Below are 20,033 nucleotides of genomic sequence, written 5' to 3'. Positions count from 1 at the left end.
GAGTCAAAGAGGTTGAATACAATCGCATATTTTTGTTTTCGTCCATTTTGCTCGTGCCAGGCCTCCCATCGGTGGCCCCGCCCATCGTCCGTCCAGTGACCCGTCCGGATGTGACGCCTCCGGCGAAAACCGCCGTCACCCTCCTCTACGCTCAGGGCCAGAAAATCGGCGCCCTGCCTCTGAACGGGAGCCGTCTGGACGCAGAGCGCTCCAAAACGCTGCTGACGCTCCACGTAAGAACCGCTGCAGGTTAAACTTTACATGATTTAGCCTCTGTTTGTCATTTTTATTGGCTGTCTACACCCGATGTGTGAAGTGATGTAATGTGTGAGAGACATCTGTGCAACATCTGCTGTGTTTCTGACGCCTCCTCTGCAGCAGATGTGCTCATCAAAAGAAACAAACTAAATGCTGAAGGGTTTAAATTTGACCTAATAAATCACATTCTGAAGGGATTTGTATGGACATATAATGAAATAAAAATTAAATATGTGAGCAAAAACTTAGGTTAGAACCTCATAATCAGCCATTTAACTAAATGCATCAACTGTTGTGTTCTCACTTTGGCCTAGTCAAAGTTTAGCTCTCATCAAAGTGACAGACAATTGATTTTTAAGGAGGTAGTATTATGTAAAATCAACTTTTTTTTTAAGTTTGAATGTTGTTCCTTCATCCAAAACATAGATGGAGTGTTGATTTCATTATTTCATGCATGTTTGAGAAATCCTTTGATCTCCATGGCAACCATTCAGCTGTCCAAAAACGTCTGGGTGGACGTAGCCCCACCTTCAAGATACAGCTCCTCCCCCACTCAGCTCCTTCAGACTAGCCAGCAGCAATTAGCAAACACCTCATTATAAGAGCTTCTTCTCAGTGTAACGCTGGTAAAAACATTAAAGGGTTAATAGAGGAGCCATGTTTGTGCTGACTTCCTGAAAGTGGAGTTTTTAAAGAGACAGAGTCTCAATTTCAAGGCGCTAAATTACAAAGTCAGATTTCTTCTAAGTCATGTTTTCAAGGTTTTCCCCAGAAAACTTGCTAAGCCTGCTGGTTGGGCACTAGGGCAGTCATTCATCCATCGTGTTTTTGAGTTAAAAAATTATTTAAAGTTGGCAGGAAATTTGAAAATATCACTTGATAATTATGTGTTATTGAAAGATTGGAAGATTAATACCTGAACACTAACTAAAAAGTCTTTAAAAAATGCAGACATTTTAAAAATAAGCAATGCTTAGCCTGGTGGAGGCACAAGTAAAGCCTGGTGGCCCGCCAGGCTTATAAAACACTGGAGGAAACCCTCTGATTTGAATTTCCAGCTTTAAAAATTCACCTCCTGCTCCAAGCTAACCCCAGCTGAGATGCTAATGTTTGTTTACACGCAGGGCTCCATCGTTGTCGGTATCGCCTACGACTGCAAGGAGAATAAAGTCTACTGGACGGATCTGTCAGCGAGGACGATCAACCGAGCCTCAATGGCGTCTGGAGCTGAGCCGGAGATGCTCATCAACACAAGTAACGGCTGCTCTTCTTCGTCTGGAATGGTTTTATTCTGCTCTCGGTTGAACAACAGCGCCCTCTGCCTGCAGAGCTCGTCAGTCCGGAGGGGTTGGCCCTGGATGCCAAGCGCAGGCTGATGTTTTGGGTCGACTCGAACACGGATGTGATAGAAAGCGCAAGCCTGGACGGCAGCAGGAGGCGGACCCTGTTCGACTCGGACCTGGTCAACCCGCGGGCCATCGTAGTGGTCTCCTCCACCGGGTCAGACTTTTTATCCAAACTCCTTTAAGTTCTTTAGTTTGGAGAAAATTAAGATTTAAAATGTTTGATATCACCTCAAGATCAATTTCAGACAAAACAAACAGAATGATAAAAATCATCATATTTTACACTTCATGCTACTCTTTTAGTCTTAGTTTAACTAAAACCGTCTCATCTCATGAGCTGAACTCATTGATACAACATTATTTATTGCTAATTTTGCTTTTTAAATAAAAAGAGGTTGTGTTTGGAGGTTTAATCATCCAGATCTGAGCGTCTCTCCTCTCAGAGAGGAACGCATGGCTTGGCTTTTTATTAAAAGCAGGGAATTTAACACAAGCTGTGAGTCAACAAACTCTGGATCCACGCAGAGCAGAAGGTTCCGCATTTTCCCGCTCCGTTGAGTCTTGTTGAGTTTGGTTTCTAGGCTCGAGTCTCTAAACTGAACATGATAAGAAACAGAAGGAAATCTACGAGCTGGAACCTCCTTTACCAAAATCACGTCAGCTGTATTATTTAATGCAGCTGTAAATTCTGCATCCTTAATGCGCTACATCTGCGTTTTATCAAATTTCACACTGAGATGAGAGGAAGCAGAACAAAGGGGACATGCCACATGTCTTAGATTTTAATGTGTGTTACATTACCAGTAGAGCTGACACGGTTAATCATTAAGTGAAATATTTAGCCAAAACTGTACGAAAAATTTAATTATTTCACATTTAAATGAAAACAAATTTGTCTAAATTCTAAGAATTTCTTAAGTGGCATAAAATAAGAAAAAAATCTCACATTGAGCAGCGTTTTCATCCAGTTATTAATATTAGTTAATAAAATAATCTCACGTAACTTTATATTTTTGTCCATCTGGTTATGCAATTTTTAAATATTAAATGATTGATAATTTGATCAGTTAGTTTGTACTTTTTTCCAAATACTTTTTTACTCTTTCTTTAGTAATTCCTTGGATGCTACTTTTTACTTTTACTTGAATAAAATACGTTGAAGTAGTTCAATTCTTACTTGAGTACAATTGCTGGATACTTTAACCCACCTGATTTTCAATATTGATAAAAAATATTGACGAATGTGGCAATTATTTGAATAAAAATAATAGACTGAGTAATTGAATAAAATAATATAATATCAATATGCTAATTAAAATAATTGTTTCCCAGCATTCCAACTGGTTTCTGCGCTGACTGTAACTCTCTCCAGGAATCTTTTCTGGACCGACTGGAACCGAGAGGCGCCGAAGATCGAGACGTCCACTGTGGACGGTCAGGGCCGTAGGGTTGTTGTGTCCGACGGCATCGGGTTGCCGAACGCGCTGACCTACGACCTCTCATCTGGGCAGATCTGCTGGGCCGACGCAGGTAAACACCCCAGGTTTGTTCTCCTCACTTCCTGAAAGCAGCGCTGATCTGGAATCCATTCTGTTTCCGACAGGCACCAAGCGTCTGGAGTGCATATCTCCAAACGGATCCGGCCGCAGGGTGATCAACTCTGACCTGAACTACCCGTTCAGCATGGTCTACCATAGCAACCACTTCTACTTCAGCGACTGGAGGAGGTAGCCATCTTTGATGACCGGTCAGTCTGTTTCTGTCACTGGTTAGTAACCACTGGGTCGTCACAGGGACGGCGTGATCGCAGTCGACAAAGACAGCAGCAAGTTCACCGACGAATACCTGCCTGAGCAGCGCTCTCACCTCTACGGCATCACCATAGCAACCACCCACTGTCTACCAGGTGAGATGTGATGGAGAGTCTTCAAGTAGCATTTTTTATAGCTTTTCCTAAACTAGATGTAGATCTAGACCAAACACAAATTGTTTTATCTGGACGAGAGAGCAGCAGACAGATTTTTATTTTAGTCTAGATTCTAGTAAAAATATCTTGAAATGAGACAAAACTAACTTATAAATAGCTTTTCAGTAAGATATTAGAGCTTGTTTCAAGTAATTAGTTCATTAAAATTGATGGAAACGTTCTAGTTCACGGGCAGATTATTTCACTTGTAACAAGACATTTTTCTCATCTTGTAAGTGAATTTATCTGTCAGTGAAACTAGAACTTTTTCATCAGTATTAAGAATTGATTTACCTAAAACAAGCTAATATAACTTGCTGAAAGGGTAGTTAGAAGTTAGCTTTGTCTTATTTCAATGTACTAAGATATTTTCACTAGAAACTAAACCAAAAATACTTGGTAAGATTTTGTGTTTTTGCAGTGAAAGGTCTAAAAATCAACCTCTGTCCTCCGTTTCTCAACAGACTCACGTCTTCAGTTAATAATTAAGTTTAAGAACCTCAGCAACTTTTTGCCATATTTAGCAAAATAGAACATATAATATAAATGCCCTTCATGTGGTGATCTTCTGCATAGTTACCTTTAAATTTAAACATTGCTCAGTTCTTTAGCACCGCTCATAAAAGAGACCAGATCCAGCTGGCCTGCAGGCGGCCGTCCTGACTCACAGTGTGTGAACCGAGCAGCCATGATTACACCGTCGCTGACGACCCTCTGCCTGTACTTTGACTGGGTCATCATGTCTGACGTGTTAATGAGTGCAGATGTCCTCAGGGCTGTTTCTCAAACACCTTCAAAGTGTGACAGCCTCTCTAAACACAGGATAATCCCCAAAGTGGCACCCTGGCAGATGTCGCACATCTGCACAGCGCCGATCCCGATGATGTCCGCCGCTCCCTTCAAAGGCGCCTGATGACAGCTCTGAAGCACTCATGCTAGGTGTTTGGGGGAGAGAACATTAGCCGCTATTCTGTTATAAATGTGCTGCAAGACTTTGTCAAAAAAAGACAATTTCACAATTGTATTGTTTCCATTAAATACGAAATTAAATTAAAATCGCATGTGAGTAAGTTTGTTCAGAAGTCGTTAAAAACTGTCACATCATCATCCTCCTACTACTTCCTGTTGTCTTCTTTGTCGTTTCCACCAGTAGTAACTGGTAACTCGTAGTAGTGACTCGTGATTCAAAAAAGTATTTCTACTGCAGTTCATCAAATACACTAATTTGAATATAGAGAAACCACCACCTTATACACCCCATTTTTCGCTAGTTTTTAGCAAAGACCTTTTTTTTTTAAATTCACGTTTTAATTTGCACAATAACATGGTAAATGGAAACACTGCTTGTGTTGAAGATGTCAACACACTAGCAGCATTTCCAATACAAATGTGTGCAAAACTTCAACAAAATATTCAACTAATGTTGAAAAACCCAACTTTGCAATTCTATGGTTTCCATTAAATGCAAAATTAAATTAAAATCACATGAATAAATTTGTTCATAAGTCATTAAAAAACATGTCACGCAGTCATCCTCCTACTACTTCCTGTTGTCTCTTTTGTCGTTTCTGTCAGTAGCAACATTCAAACATGTGACTCATGATTTGAAAAATGTATTTCCATTGCAGTTTTGCGAAATACGCTAATTTCAATGTAGACAAAACACCACTTCATCCTAGCCCAAAAACATTTTAGCAAAAAACATGCCTTTATTTTTTTGAAATTTGCTGTGTTTCCATGGAGCAGATTTGTTTTTATATTTCCAATTTCCACACTTATTTGGTCAACGGAAGCGCAGCTGTTGTTGAAGATGTCAACACATTGAAAACTTGTTCACTAAAGGCAATAGAGGCACTAAAAACATTCAGATTTATACATGAAGGGAAACCTGACTTCCTCCTGTGGCTAATTAGACGTGACGGAACTAATCTTCTGCTCTCGTTTCACAGGGAGCCTCTAACGACGGACCAGCAGTCCTTTGATGCTACAGTCGCTGGATGGAAGCAAGAGTTACAACCCTCACTGTCCTCACCCTCAAAATATAACCCAAAGTAAATGTTTTGTAAATTTGTTTTATACCTCATTTTTTCCCACTGTTTTGAGTTATTTTGTTTTCTATCGAAGCTACAAAACGAAAGATTTTAAAAGTTCTTCACGAGTGTTTTCCAATCACTTAAAGGGAAGTAAAAAGTTAGAAGCAGTTAATAAACTTTGAATTTCACTAAACTGTGTAAAATGTTTATGCTGCTTTGTGCCGCTATCGTTTTTAAAGAGATTAATAAATGTTTCCAGAGGTCATTGAAGGTCAACAAAATCGAGCAAATTTGGTCTCAATCAGCTGTGCTACAAATATTCAAGCTACACAAACATAGCACAATTAATTTAGATCAGTTTTGTTACAATCTTAAAAATTATAGCAGCACAAACTAAAACATTTAACACCAGTTTAATTCTGCAGTAGGTATGATTCCTGCTGTCTTAATTTAGAATAAATTTTGGTCTATAGCCAGTTAGCCGCTAGCTTTAGCGACATATTCTAAATACGATGCAGGTAAGATATTGACTGCTTTTGACTCAACGGAAGCTGGGAAACAGAACAGTAACAGCATCAGGGTTTTTCTGCGTCCAGTTTCTGTCTCATGCAACTTCAGTGACTTTTTAAGTAATGTGTGTGCTTTCCTATTAATAATTATTTGGATTCAGCAGTATTAGCATTGCTCCAGAGCCACGAGACGGCAAGTTAAGCTGCATGTCAACAAGAACTAAAAGAAATGTTGGTTTTATTTAGAGTTATTTCTTCAGTTTAAAGAAACTTCGCAGCTTGGATGAAGCGCTTGAATCTGCGGTTTGGACATAAATGGTGCCAATCAGACTGATGCCAGCAGCAAACCTGTTTTATTAATAAATCTATGAACCGAAAGCAGCACGACCCCACAGATTGCAGCAGCTGCAGTCCTGGATTTCCCACAGGAGAAAATGTTGTTTTATTTTGCTGAATATTTTGACATTTTAAACCTTTTCTTGTTAACGAGATGTGATATTTATATCAATAAAATGTGATTTGATATAAGTTTGTTTTGTTTGCTGTTGTATAAATCACATACTATGTGATTTAAACCACCTCAAAATGGACATTTATTCCAAAAAAAAAAAAAAAAACAACTATCAGAGTTCAACACAATCCTCCACTTTTGAGGAATTTCATTTCTTTACCAGAACTACTACAACAGTTTCCCTTCTTTAAGAAAACAAATCTTTGCATCTCAAACTTGGACCTTTGCTCAGTTTGTCCAAATTGGCCCATTTCATGCAACAACTGAAAAAAACCCCAAAAAACATTTCCTTCAGATGTCTTTGAACAAAAATAAAGTCGCTTTTCTCTGTAAATCAACTCCAGCGACCTTGGCCTCTCATCTGCCGACCTTGCCCAGCCGGTGGTCCGTCTTGGGGTCGGCTATGATGGCCTGGACGGCGACGATGGCCTCGTTGATCTTCGTCTGCAGCTCCCGCAGCTCCTCGATGTGCAGCAGGCGCAGAATCTGGGCCGCTTCGTTCAGGGTCGCGTCTGCCCAGGGGGAAAAGAGGAGGAATGTTGTTACCGCACGGGTTTGAATCAAAACAAGAAAAACGAGGGGTTTAACCTCACTCACCTCCAGTGTCGAAACCCAGAATGTGTTTATCCAAAGCGACCGGAACACCCTGCAAAGACCCGCAGAGCGTTTTTAGTTTTAAATCAGAGTTCAGATATTCGCGCATGTCCTCAGCTCACCTCTCTGTTCTGGCTGGCCTTAGCGATGGCCTCTGGTGAAAGTCTCTCCTGGATCAGGATTCGGATGGCCTGCCAAGAACAGGAAGATGCACTGATTAGAGAGCATTGCTGCAATTCCTAATAAGGAAATCAAAATTAACCACTTAATTCTTCTGATTTGGAATTTTAAAAAATCTCCATAAAAAAAGCAATCTCAAATTAAGACCTTAAATTGTCTTAAATTCACAGAGAAACAATAAGTTGGGCCTAAATATGTTAAATGCAGGTCTTAAATTTTGTGACAGGACTATTTAATCTCATAATCTCTTTAACTATTTACATTTAGTCAATTAAATGTATTTTTAGAAGTAGTTTTACTACGGTGTACACTTTTACTTGAGTGAAATTTCTGGATTTTCTACCCACTGAATGAAAAACAAACCAAACATGACACACACCTGCAGTTCCAGGTAAAGTTTTATCATTTTTTTATTGAAAGAAACTGATTTCTTTTGCCTGATTTTGCTATTTTTTTGTTGCTCATATGAATTATTGCCATTAAAATACCAAGATTTCCACTAAACTTTATATTTTGGTCCATCTATTGACACATTTTTAAATATTAAATGATAATGTGAGTAATTTTTTTACTCTTGAGTAATTTCTTTGTTGTGCTACTTTGTGTGGGTTTATCCATTAAAACCCAACAAAATACAGATTGTAGCAGATTCATGTGGATGACATCACACTCTTCTCACCTTTAGCATGACCAGGTAATCGTCATGCCGCTGTATTTTGAGGATGTTGGCTAGTGCTGTGACTCCTGCTTTAAAATCTGGGGAGTTATCTAAAAAGAATCAGAAAAACAAACATTAAAAATAACTGACACAGTGAAAGGAAACAGAGATGGGGGGGTTAACTTACTGTCGAGGTTGACGAGAGGATCCACGGCTTTATCGCTGTTACCGGACGTGTCCAGCGGCCGGCAGTTCTTATACTTTTCAACTGCAGAACGGAAGAAAATAAGTTGTGTTGCGCCGCCATCTAGTGGTCATCCTCACTATTTCACCTGAGGAAAACTTAGGACGGGATTTGTTTTCTACTGCCTTCAAAATGTTAGCATCTAAAAATGAAAATGATTGTTTTGAGGCGAGTTTCTAATCTGGTGATTTTGTTTTAACTATTCTGTAAATACTAAAGTAAAGTAGGACTGTTTGTAAATTTGCTGCTGAAAACAGCCGGTAAAGAAACTGTGGAAACGGGAGGAAAAAAATTATTGGGAAATGTCTGAGTTTGAAAAGTTGAAAATTTACAAAAAAAATAAAAAAAAATAAAATAAAATAAACTATATTTATTATTTCCATCAAAAACACAAGTCTAAAACCTTAGACTTTGAATTTTCCATGTTTAATTCTTGAATTTTTTAGATATATCTAAAAGACTCCTTTTTTCTATCTACAATGGCGCTAATACGCTGTTGTATCAGTGTAGTAATTGTTGAAAATAAAGTTATGTACCAAACATGAAGAACTGTGTTTTTTTTTCTTCACTTTTTTGTGACTTCAGCTCTCTAATTTGGTTATTTTAAATCTACTGCAGGTGCTAAATTCTTCCAGGAAGTTTCACGAAGCAAACCTGTCTGTAAAATATGTTGCTTGATCAAATAAAACCAGATATATTTTCTTTACGTCTTACCATTGTCTCCATATTCGTAGCGTACAGCCAAACCCAGCAGCCAGTCCAGGGCCTCCTTCTTCTCCTGAACTCCAAAGGGACAGTTCAGATCCAGCAGGTACTACAGAAATAGAAGCAGAAAGCTTTAAACGCAGGCCATGGTGTCCAGATTGTCCAGAGGTCTGGACAGTCTCACCTTCTCATAAGCTTTGGGCCAGTCTGAACTGGGAATGTTCCTGAGGTTGCCTCTGTCCTCGATCTTATAGTGTCGGATCTTCTGGTCCTCCAGCCACACGATGCAATTTCTGAACTGTGTTTCATCTGAGCAAAAGAGTCGAAATGTGGCCATTAGTACAGAAATGGGCTGGTGCCTATATTAAAATCATACCAGAAATCTTCATTAATATCCTTTAACATTTTTAATGTAAGAATATTAAAGTCTACTAACATTAGTAATTATATTTGCTCAAATAGGACGCATTAAACTGCACTGATATTAATTTAAAGCGTAGAATGCCTCCACATATTCCTATTTTTAGTCTGGCAATCCGCTGTCTCCTTACAACGACACGGTTCAGAATACGTACGCACGTCAGCTAGCTCCGTGAAAACCTGAACGAAACCGGCTAACCAGTCACTTTTTCCCCTCACCTGAGCAGTCAAATCCGTTCGGGTCATGGTAGTCTAGCGCAGTCAATTTCCTGCGAAACATTTCAGAGCAAATACTTAGCGCAAAACCTCCGCTTTTCTTATTTAGACACTGTGGACTTGTGCGGCTACTGCTCTGCTAACGTCTTGTGTATGGCAGTGCGCATGCGCCCACGTCGGACCCTACTAGTTCTTAACTGACCTTTCAAAATAAAATCCTTCATAGCCAAAGAAGGAAATTTAAATATCGTCACTTTTCTGAAAAAAAACAAAAACAAAAAAAAACTAATTATTTTATGATAAGTGTTTGTCTTTTGATCTACATTTTTGGTAACGATGTGGTGTTTTGCCATAAAAGACAAAACATTTGTAAAAAATAAAGGAAAATGTATTTATTTTTTAAAAATGTATTTAAAAAATCTGGAAAATGTCTTAAACTGCTGTATTACATCAAATACAAGTATCATATAAAGAGAGTATTACAACTCACAGATATACATTTTAATTAAATCAATGCTCTTTCCAAATCATTCTCTGCCTCAAACTAATGTCTGATTGTCCTAAAACACCTGCCACTAAATTCACTAAGATTCACTCAGCAAATACTGGAATACAGTTAGAAACCAACAACCATAGCACCATTTAAAGGGTCAGTACAGTGGCGCAACTGCACATTATTCAGGTGGATGCGAAAACATAAATCGTTTTTGCATCCACCATCCTTGCACATATTTTCCTCTAAGATCCAAGACACCAATCAGCAAATATTGAAGTCAGTTTATATTTTACTTCTTCTATAATTTTATCTCTCTATTTTGTGTTCCGGAGTGAAAAAGTTGTAAAGAAAAAATAAGTGACAATCCCATCTTCTTTTTATTAACGGTTCACGTTTTTAATCATTTTATTAAAACATTAAGGTCACTTCCTAAAATGTCTCTAACTTTTGTAAATCAAGTTGTTGCAAAATGAAAAAGAAACATAATGAGGATCATTGTAACATGAATACAGGTAACATTACAAAGAATTAAACCTTATATGACTCAATGTTTGGATCTATTTTATGTCAAATATTTGCTGATTTTGTGTGTTTTAGTTTATAACAACACATCACATTTAGGGGACATAGAAACATTATAAAAGTGACAAGATGAACAACCAATAAATACATTATTTGATCTTCAGTTGAAATAAAAACTGAATATTGTCACTAGATGAAGTTTTGGCTGAATCATCCGTGTTTCTGTTTCATCTCAGCAGGTGTGGATCTGCATGATGTCGATGCGTCGCTGCTCCTCAAGCTTTAAGTCCAAAGTGTGTTTGAGCTCCGACACTGAAACCTGCATCAGGACGACGTCTCCAGTAGCTCTGATGGTTGTGTTGGGTTTTCTCACTCTGGGTCAGACTGACTTTTAAATTTAGCTGTCAAGTTTGGTTTGAACTCGTATCTATTATTGTTTTCCTTTAACGTTGCTCATTTCTCTCTTCAGCATCATCTGCCAATAATTTTCTGACTCAGTCTGAACCATCAAAGTCAGTCAGTGTTGGAGCGACTGTGACCATCAGGGAAGTTCAAATATTGGTTCTGATCTCATTGGTACCTGCAGAAACCTGGACAGCCTCTAAACTTCTTATAGATCAGGAACTCCGTCTAGATTCAGTGGCAGTAGATCTGGTTCTGATTACACTTTAACCATCAGTGGTTTTCAGGCGGAAGATGCTGGAGATTATTACTGTCTGGGTTACCATGGTAACGTGTTCACACAGTGATTTATGGTCGAAAAAAACCCTCCTTCAGTCAGCAGAGAAATGATGAGAACTGGTTCAGTGAACATGTCACAGAAGTTACCAAGTAAAACCATCAAATATCTAAGGCTCAAATCACCAACTATAGATTAATTTATAAACACAGATGTTGAAATTAGTTTATAAATATGGATTATTCATACGTTTTCTAATGTTTTGCCTCAAACACTAAAGAGTCTTCAGTTCTTACCTAAAGGCTTTTACATGTGCAGGTTTCTAAAACCTTTTATAAACTTTAAAGAAATGAAGATGAGACGTTTGAATGTAAACAAGAATAAAGAGTGAGATATGTGGTGGTGGAATGATGTCACACCACCAGCAAAGGAAGATTCTGTGATGTCACTGGCGATGCTGTCTGTGATGTCATCAACTGCAGAATTCCATGTAACACAACTCTGCATATTTTTCATTGCCTGCAATATCACTGACCAGTGCAAAGCTCTTTCAGAAAATTTCCCAATCAGCGATTTTAGTAAGTGCATTTTGGAGAAAATGTCTAATACACCAAGAAACGGCAGTGGAGAGATGGGGCCCCATCTCTCCAACCCTGAAGGCCTGTTCACACATGCATACGAGGCCTTGCTGGAGGAAATCCAACAACTCAGCTCTCGTCTGGACATGGAGATCGCCGGAAGGGCTGAAGACAATCAGAAACTGGCCCAGCTGGAGGAAGAGCTGGAAGAGACTAAGGAAGAGTTAGAAAGGGAGAAGGAAAAGTGGAACGAGAAGCTCAAGTCCAAATATGAAATTGATATCATGGTACTACAGGAACGGCTAACTGAAGAGAGAGAGGACCATCTTAAAAAAGCAGAGGAAGACATGGCGCTGATAGATGACCTGAAAACAACAAATGCTGTTCTCCAGAAAAACCATGACAAAGAAGTCCAATTCCTGCAAGGAGAAAAAAAATGTTTGCAGAGAAAGTTTAATGACATGAAACATTCATATCATGAATTTATCGGCAAGTACCAAAATGATGTTTCTGAATTGAATCTAGAAATAGAAAAATACAAGCAGGAGATTATCCAGGAGAAAGAAGCAAACTTACAGACGGTTAAAGAAAATCAGAAACTCATCACTGACCTGACAGCTGAAAAGGAGGAGCTCCAACAGAAGATGACAGAAGAGATCACAATCCTGAAAAAAAGAGAAAAATATATTCTGAATGAACTGGATCAAGTCCACTTTTTGCACAACGAGCTCGAGATCAAGTATGAGAATGATGTAATTGAACTGCAGCAGCAGGCCGAAACCTACAAGGAGATTATAAAACAGAGAGAAACTAATATTTCAGAAAGAGAAGGGAAAGAAAAGTTCATCCAGGAAGAGTTAGAGAAATTTAAATGTTTGTACCTGGAGCAATACAACCGTTATGAGACTGATATCACTGCACTTCAACAAAAAGCAGAAAAATATCAGCAGGAGATCAGTAACATAAAAGAGGAGCTAAAAAAATCAAAAGAGGATCAACTGCCAGACAGAGAGGATAAAAACAATGCCACCGTTTTAAAAGAGGAAGAGTCACAGAACCCCGTCGACCAGGTTAAAGATGCAAAACGAGACGTTTCTTATGAGGAGGAACTTTTCGCAGAATCTTTGCCTGGTTGTTCTACAGATCTGGAACCCAAAGAGGCAGAGACCAGGGGAGAAACCGTCCCGCAGGATTTCGATAATAAAACTATGGACGGCAAAAAGAAAAAATCTAAATTTTCAATATGGAAAAAGATAAGAAACACTCTCGGGTTCAAGAAGGCAAAAAAATGAAGATACTAAAACTCAGAACTAATGTTCTTAATTTTGATTAGAGAAAAGATGGAGGTTGTCGCCAGTGTGAACGGGGCGCCCTGCAACCCTCCATCAAGAGGAAATTTAAAACTTCAAGTCCCCCCCGCTTTCCACCATTGACAAACTAGAAAATAGATCCCTTCCCAACCCAACTGGAAAAAACATGGGCAGCTCGGTGGTGCAGCGGCTAGCGCTGCGCCTTCACAGAGGCTAGCGGTCTGTGTGGAGTTTGCATGTTCTCCCCGTGTTTGCGTGGGTTTTCTCCGGGTGCTCCGGTTCCCCCCACATCTCCCAAAACATGTCGGTCAGGTCAGTTGGTCACTGTAAATTGCCCCAAGAGAGTTGAAGAAACTCCAAACACGTTAAACTTGTAAAATGAGTTGAATTAGCCGTTCGTTAGCCCCGTTAGCCCCCAGTGGAAGACGGCACAGGGAAGGGAAGGGATCAATACAGGACAAGGAGAAATCTGTCACGAAAATATTAGCAGCGCCATCATTTGTTATTAGATATATCTATTAAATACGACTTAAAATAAAGATTAGAAAACTGATGTTTGATAAATTCTCCATGATAAAAAATCTATATACAGTTTAGTTTCTGTTACAACTAGGGGTGAAGAAGGGGTGAATTTCTATTTATCTTGGTCAATCGTTTTATTTTAAATATGCTGTAGAAGCCGCAGTTTGACGACTGTTATAAATATCACCACGTTTTGCGAACACAGGGGATTAGCTCAGTTTTTGTCGCTTGTTTTTAGGAACTGCAGCGGCTGCAGTGTGCCACAATAAAGCTACAATAAAGCTGATAAACAGGTGAAGAACCAAACTAGACAGAACCACTTCTGATTGTTTGCCAAGCCAAACATCCAATAAAAGTTCCACCAAGCCACTACTGAGCCACTGGGGTCAAGTTTCTGGACACGGGCAAAACAAGGTTCAATGTCCAAACTTATTGATTGATCTTGATTTATTTTCCTCTTTCACCAAACAATTACAGAGATCAAACTTTCCTCTGTTCTCATGCTACCTCTCTTGCTCTGGTAAAAACCATCGGCCCCAAACCCAAATGCCTGCTGGTCCTTCACCAGGCCCCTGCACTTATAGGAAGTGGACTGACCCACATTACTTCCTGTCTAAATTTAGAAAATAAATAAGAAAAATAATAAAACAAAAATAAAAATAAAATCAACAATTATCAACCTACAAATAAACTCTGTAAATAATACAAGAAATAGAAATGTAAGAACAAAGTAACAAAATTCAAATGGATAAAGAAACGAAGGAAAAATAGCTCCAACAACTTCTATTCCGCGTTTTCTCGCTCTGTGTGTCGGCTTTACATGGACCCGTTGCCATGGCAACCGACAAACAACAGCTCAACGAGCAGATAGAGCAGAAATTACCGATCAGGGGAATCAACATCAAAAACTAACATTTCCCACACAAAAAAAGTAGCAAAAACACTAAAACAGAACATCCAGTCTGTTACATTATGTTGTCAGGCTTAATGTCTATATTGTGATTATTAATAAGTTTTCGCCTGAACACCGCGGTGGTTGATTAACTGATTTAAACAGCTGCTCTACTGATGACTTGGCGGGTTGTTTAATGCTAACGGAACCAAAACACACCGAACTGCGCAGCACATGCTGAGGTTATCAAAGTCAATACCAGGCCAGCAGCAGTTCGGCTAGTATAACTGACCCACTGCTCACTTGTTCAGTGTTTTCTTTAAATTAAAACTTTTTCCTCACCTGTGAAATCTGAAGCCCTTATTACCATTATCTATGGTTGAATTAATAAACATTGCGTCCGTTGTTCTGATTCTTTGCGTGATTGTAGTATTTTCCTGACCACCGATATTCCTGACTCAATGGACAGCAATGGCGCATGTGTGACGTACGATAAATCACTAATGTCCAGTCCAGTAATATATACTGCTCAAAGAAATAAAGGGAACATTTCACTTTAATTTTGTGTGTGGCTCCAAATCCAGGCCTCCATTGGTGAATAAATTTGATTTCCATTGATGCTTTTTGTGTGATTTTGTTGTCAGCACATTCAACTTTGTACAGAGCAAAGTATTCAATGAGAATATTTCATTCATTCAGATCTAGGATGTGTTATTTGAGTGTTCCCTTTATTTTTTTGAGCAGTGTATATCAATGCTGCTGCTTCCCGCTACTTAGCAGTGGGTGTCAGGTTACAGTGTTGCATTCAATGTTGTCGGAAAAAAAGAGTTTCATGCGCTTACTGTCCGATTTGCCATAACTATTTGGGGTGGGAACTGCCACCCCAGTAGATCCCCCCTGGTTTTATGGGGTTTTGTTATTAAAAGGTGATTTTGAGTTTACTTTTTACTTTATTTTTCTTCTCATCTCGATAGTAATTTACAAACGGGTAAAGAAAAAAAATGATTTACTTTATTTTCTTTCTTGTGTCCTTAATACTTAGTAAAGAGTCAGTATTTGATTTATTAGAAATTATTTGCACCACAAATTTAAATTTGCTAAAATGCAGAACATATTTGTAGTCTACTTACTATTACAATTACTTCTAATTACTAAAGTTTTACAGAGAAACTCATAACAGTCAGTAAAAATGAGACTTAGTCTTTGGGGGGGAAAAAAAACAACAACAACAGGTTTATTAAACATCAAGTTTTATAAAACGAGTGAGTGAAACAAATTAAGATGAGAAAACACAAAATAAAGATCCATCTCTCAGAGTGTGAGAGGGCGCTCAGAAAGGCCTCATGCGCGGGTTGAGGGGCGGCGCTCTGTTGGGCGGCGTGATGGCTATATCCAGGTAGTCTCCGATCTGGAAACGCTGAGACTGCAGCGTCATGGCGTCATCCAGGCCCTTCCTCCCAGACACAGTGCTGCCGATCTCCTTCAACCTGAAAGTGATCAGTTAAGATCAATAACCTGCTATTCCTCTGATCAACCTGTCTAGTCAGCACAGATTTGTAGAGTTTGACTTACTTGTACATCTTTACTCTCGGATCAGGGAAGACAATGGCGAAACTGAAGTGAGTCCCCTTTTTCCTGGCTTCTGGATACACTTCCTTTACTAAACTGGTAAGCTCCTTCAATGTAGCGTCCATCCTGCAACACATACAGTCAACAGTTCAGCTCCATTTTCACTTCTGTGACAAGTAAATACAGACAAGCCAACAAAATGTTACCATGTGTATATCTGGAGCTCACTGGAGGGCACATTGCCCCGAGCAAATTCGTCTGATCTGTGGTGTCGCCCACTGTTGGTGGTAAATACTCGCAGCAGAAGGGGGCAAGTCTGCAGCAAACGAGAAAATAAAGCTTAACTTTTAACATAAGCAGTGCAGAAACAAAAGTATTCTACCCAATCAAATTATCTTCTAAATACATTTTAGTGTGGCAAGTTTACTTTAATAAACACCGTTTGTCTTTAAATAATGGTTTTGAAAGGGTTCAATCCATCAGGACTGCCATCTAGTGGCAAAACCAAGTTACTACAAGTAAACTTTTTTAATGAGAAAAACATTTTTAATCGTTCTTACATGTAAAAGGTGACAAATAAAACATGAAGATATGCATTAATATGTCCATTTATTCCTGTGCAGTGAGGGAAATTACTGATATTGATGTCAAAATACACCAATAACTTTAACAAAGCCGATCAATACAGAATTTACTGGTGCAGAGTGGGCAGGTCGGCCAGGGTAAATACCATAATAAAACACACACACACCTTACTTAAAAGTACAACCGTGTATTAGGGCCATTGCAGATACAAAAGAAAAAAAACTCGGAAATTTTCTTGGGGAAAAAAAATAATTCCAAAGTTTCAAAAGTAGAAGATTTGACAATAAATTTATATTTTTCTTACATTTTATCAGCTCTTGTTCAATCAAAGCCACTAACAATAGTCAAACTTGGAAATGCTATCTCCATAGTAACACTTGGTGGTGGCAGCATCATGCTGAGGGGCTGTTTTCATTGAGCAAGGACATCTTAGATGGATGGTATTAGATAGAGGGCAATACTGTTAGATTTGGATTGTATTATTCTAAAATGAACTAAAATGAACCTTTAAAATACAGCCTAAAGTAATATATAAATAAACATTTCTGAGTTTTGAAAAGAGTTATATTAGCATGGTTTCTTTTTGGTTAAAAAACTAAAATGTTTAGTCAACTCTGGATTATATTATTCTATATATAAAACAGAATATTAAAAGCAAAGTTTAATTTCTGATAAAGGTGTTTTGTTTTGTAATAATTCAAAAATGCCACATGAGTTATTACAAGCACCCCGTTTAATGTTTGACTAAAAAGTCTAAAGGTTTCACATATGAAAGATTATATAAGTATTTTAGAGTTTGAATCAGAAATCAGATCTACTAAAAAAGGCAGAATAACCCTTTACTAAAAAGCCCCTCATTTCAGCGTCGGACATAAAATATATCTGATAATCTGCTTGATTCTCATTTTAATTTAAAAATGGTGCAAATATAGACTTTCGAGAAGTAAGATATAACACTACATGACATCAAATCAACATATTTTTAAGATAAACATAAAATTAAACGTCCTTTGATGCTCACGCTGAATAGCCATTAGCTAGCAAAGCATTAGCTAGCACGACACGTTGACGTTTCCTTATTTACCTGCTTCTCTCTCTCCCCCTTGATTATTGAATAGCTTAACATTACCACAGCAATTTTTCACATAATTTAACTACTGTGATGCATTTTATCTAATATTACAAATACCGTTCAGTAGTTTGCTTTCTGATATTAGCATCAAATGCTAACTAGGTTAGCTCGGGGTACAGAAGGAAAACAAGGAGCGAGGGATTTCGGAGTAAAATGCTGTTATTTACCTTTTCCCGATCGATGGGTTTCTCTGGCTCCTTCTTTATTTCCTCCTGTGTAATCCGCGATTCAAGCGCCATTGTTATTTATTAATAATACAGTCATACAGCGAGGTCTGTCTCCGTCCTCTTTCTGTAGCTGCAGCAACGAACAAGGTGGTGAGCGACTTTTTCTTCTTCTTCTTGACTTTTTTGGCGGTTGGCAAACAACGTTCTGTTGCTCACTACCGCCACCACCTGGTGAGGTTTGCGGGTCAGAATGGAAATAAAATCCAAATTTGCTTAAAAATATGGATTATTATTAAAACTGTCGCTACCAATAAATATTGATAACAAAAACGGTGAGCCATGGTCGATTTTCTTCTACTTTGCAACTATGCAGTCAATTCAATAAAGATTTGTGACACAAGGTGGGAAAGTTCAAGTAGAAAAATCAATGACAATATCCCTAATCCATAAGGGCAGATCTATTCTGTCTAATTCTATGCTTTGTGCTCTGAGAGACGTCATACTTTATTATTTATTGCATTTAGAAATCCTAATCACACTTTCTGAACCATTTGAACGAAAAAACTGTTGTTTCTGCAATGACAGTATATCCAGGAAACATCTCAGTGCTTTAGATGTTCTTTTTTGTTATCCAGAATGTTTATAAATCACCTAAAACTCCTGTAGCTTGTTAGATTTTCAGTTTTTGTAGAAACTGCATCTTAGTGTCAACCAGCCAACCCTCCTACAGAAAGCTCCCATTCAGTCACATGCTTCACTCCTGCTCACTCATTAAACTATCTGTGGGTGAGTGTGTGTGTAATTCCTGTCAACATATATGTGAGTGAATGTTTGTACAGTATGTGATGGTACAGTGAGTGGTTGTTTGTGTTCTTCCTGACAGTGCCGCTCTCTGTTCTGGCTGATCAGAGACCAGGAACGTCTCTACTCTTTCACCCTGATTCCTACATTTTCACTCACTCACCAGACTGAAACGATCCTGCGAGCTTTTCTGAGCCATTTCTACTGCGGACTCGATAGAAAGATCGGACAGTGGCTCTTTGAGTCTCTGACACTGATACCCATTCAATGATGCAGGGCCTTGTTTTAACACACATTCTATCATAAAAAGGTTTTATTGAGATAATTGACAAACAGTGGAGAAATAATTTAAACTGAGACATTTTTTGGAGGGTGTAAACATAATTAATCATTAATCGGAATTTATTGTGACAACGATAAATCAAAATTCTTATCACGATAAATTATAAATGATACGATAAATTCCCAACCATAAATAAGAACATTCCTAATTTCACTGTTTTCGGATCCTTATTTCCTAGATTGTCTGTCTTAAATTTAGCATCTTCCGATGTCTTTATTCGACTTCCTCGGTTCTGCAGGTCGGACCGAGGAAGTCGCTTTTTGCTCCCACACTTCAACAAACTGTGGGAAAAGCTCATCGGTCCCAGTCATCAGCCGCACACAGAGCCGCTCTGTCCAGCCCGCCGGCCGCTGCCAAGACGTAACTCTGATCTGAGAAGCTCTTCTTCCGACTCTCTCGCTGGGTCCAGTTACAGTCACAACAATCACACACAGATACACTTTCCCACACACACCTACACACCACAATACCACTTTGTTCTCTCAGCCCTCGGACTTCCAAACTGCGGGTTCAGTAAAATTTTAAATCTGAATACATCAGTCTAAATTGACTCAAACATAAAAAATGTCTTCAAAATGATGGACGCTCTTGACTCTAACAGACTCCTATTAAAAAACCAAAAACATCTATCTGGAACTAGTAAATCTATAGTTAGAAATTATCTTAACATCTTATTAAAACCTCTTCATGTCTTCAGTTTTGCCTGCATTCTGGTAAAACTGCAACCCTTCAATATGACAGTTTCCTCTCTCCATTTCCATTTTATATCAGTAAAAGCTGTTAGCTTCACAAAAAGA

At 38.5% G+C, this 20,033-nt stretch overlaps 4 protein-coding genes across 6 annotated transcripts in view; 2 read left to right on the top strand and 2 right to left on the bottom strand.

Moving 5' to 3' along the window:
• Positions 1–6,640, top strand: part of nid2a (nidogen 2a (osteonidogen)) — a 48,162-nt gene extending 41,522 nt beyond the window's left edge. For 2 of the 3 annotated variants that reach the window (XM_088013240.1, XM_015008383.2), the window contains exons 44-50: positions 61–233; positions 1,383–1,512; positions 1,587–1,758; positions 2,977–3,134; positions 3,208–3,331; positions 3,398–3,510; positions 5,520–6,640. In XM_088013240.1, coding sequence (XP_087869366.1) covers positions 61–233; positions 1,383–1,512; positions 1,587–1,758; positions 2,977–3,134; positions 3,208–3,331; positions 3,398–3,510; positions 5,520–5,530 — 881 coding nt within the window. In that variant the 3' untranslated portion in view covers positions 5,531–6,640. Of the gene's footprint in view, positions 1–60; positions 234–1,382; positions 1,513–1,586; positions 1,759–2,976; positions 3,135–3,207; positions 3,332–3,397; positions 3,522–5,519 lie in introns of those variants that run through there. The other variant, XM_088013236.1, reaches the window with a different exon arrangement.
• rtraf (RNA transcription, translation and transport factor) lies at positions 5,260–9,825 on the bottom strand. Its single transcript, XM_015008388.2, has 8 exons — positions 9,644–9,825; positions 9,189–9,313; positions 9,014–9,113; positions 8,243–8,323; positions 8,077–8,165; positions 7,340–7,408; positions 7,221–7,269; positions 5,260–7,135 (listed from the first exon to the last, which is right to left on the bottom strand). The coding sequence occupies exons 1-8, from the start codon at positions 9,702–9,704 to the stop codon at positions 6,981–6,983; spliced, it is 729 nt and encodes a 242-aa protein (XP_014863874.2). The 5' UTR covers positions 9,705–9,825; the 3' UTR covers positions 5,260–6,980.
• A 2,143-nt stretch (positions 9,826–11,968) lies between these two features.
• LOC148160731 (uncharacterized) lies at positions 11,969–13,207 on the top strand. Its single transcript, XM_088008098.1, has 2 exons — positions 11,969–12,688; positions 12,767–13,207. The coding sequence occupies exons 1-2, from the start codon at positions 11,969–11,971 to the stop codon at positions 13,205–13,207; spliced, it is 1,161 nt and encodes a 386-aa protein (XP_087864224.1).
• Positions 13,208–15,872: 2,665 nt separating this feature from the next.
• sap18 (Sin3A associated protein 18) lies at positions 15,873–18,268 on the bottom strand. Its single transcript, XM_015008376.2, has 4 exons — positions 18,093–18,268; positions 16,415–16,524; positions 16,212–16,334; positions 15,873–16,126 (listed from the first exon to the last, which is right to left on the bottom strand). Exons 1-4 carry the CDS (start codon positions 18,162–18,164, stop codon positions 15,970–15,972), a joined length of 462 nt encoding a protein of 153 aa, XP_014863862.1. The 5' UTR covers positions 18,165–18,268; the 3' UTR covers positions 15,873–15,969.
• Between the last annotated feature and the right edge of the window lie 1,765 nt (positions 18,269–20,033).

Source organism: Poecilia mexicana, unplaced genomic scaffold, assembly GCF_051168715.1.
Source record: "Poecilia mexicana isolate PSO_F unplaced genomic scaffold, ASM5116871v1 scaffold_2, whole genome shotgun sequence".
Classification (NCBI taxonomy): domain Eukaryota; kingdom Metazoa; phylum Chordata; class Actinopteri; order Cyprinodontiformes; family Poeciliidae; genus Poecilia; species Poecilia mexicana.
This window is presented reverse-complemented; position numbering and strand designations above follow the sequence as displayed.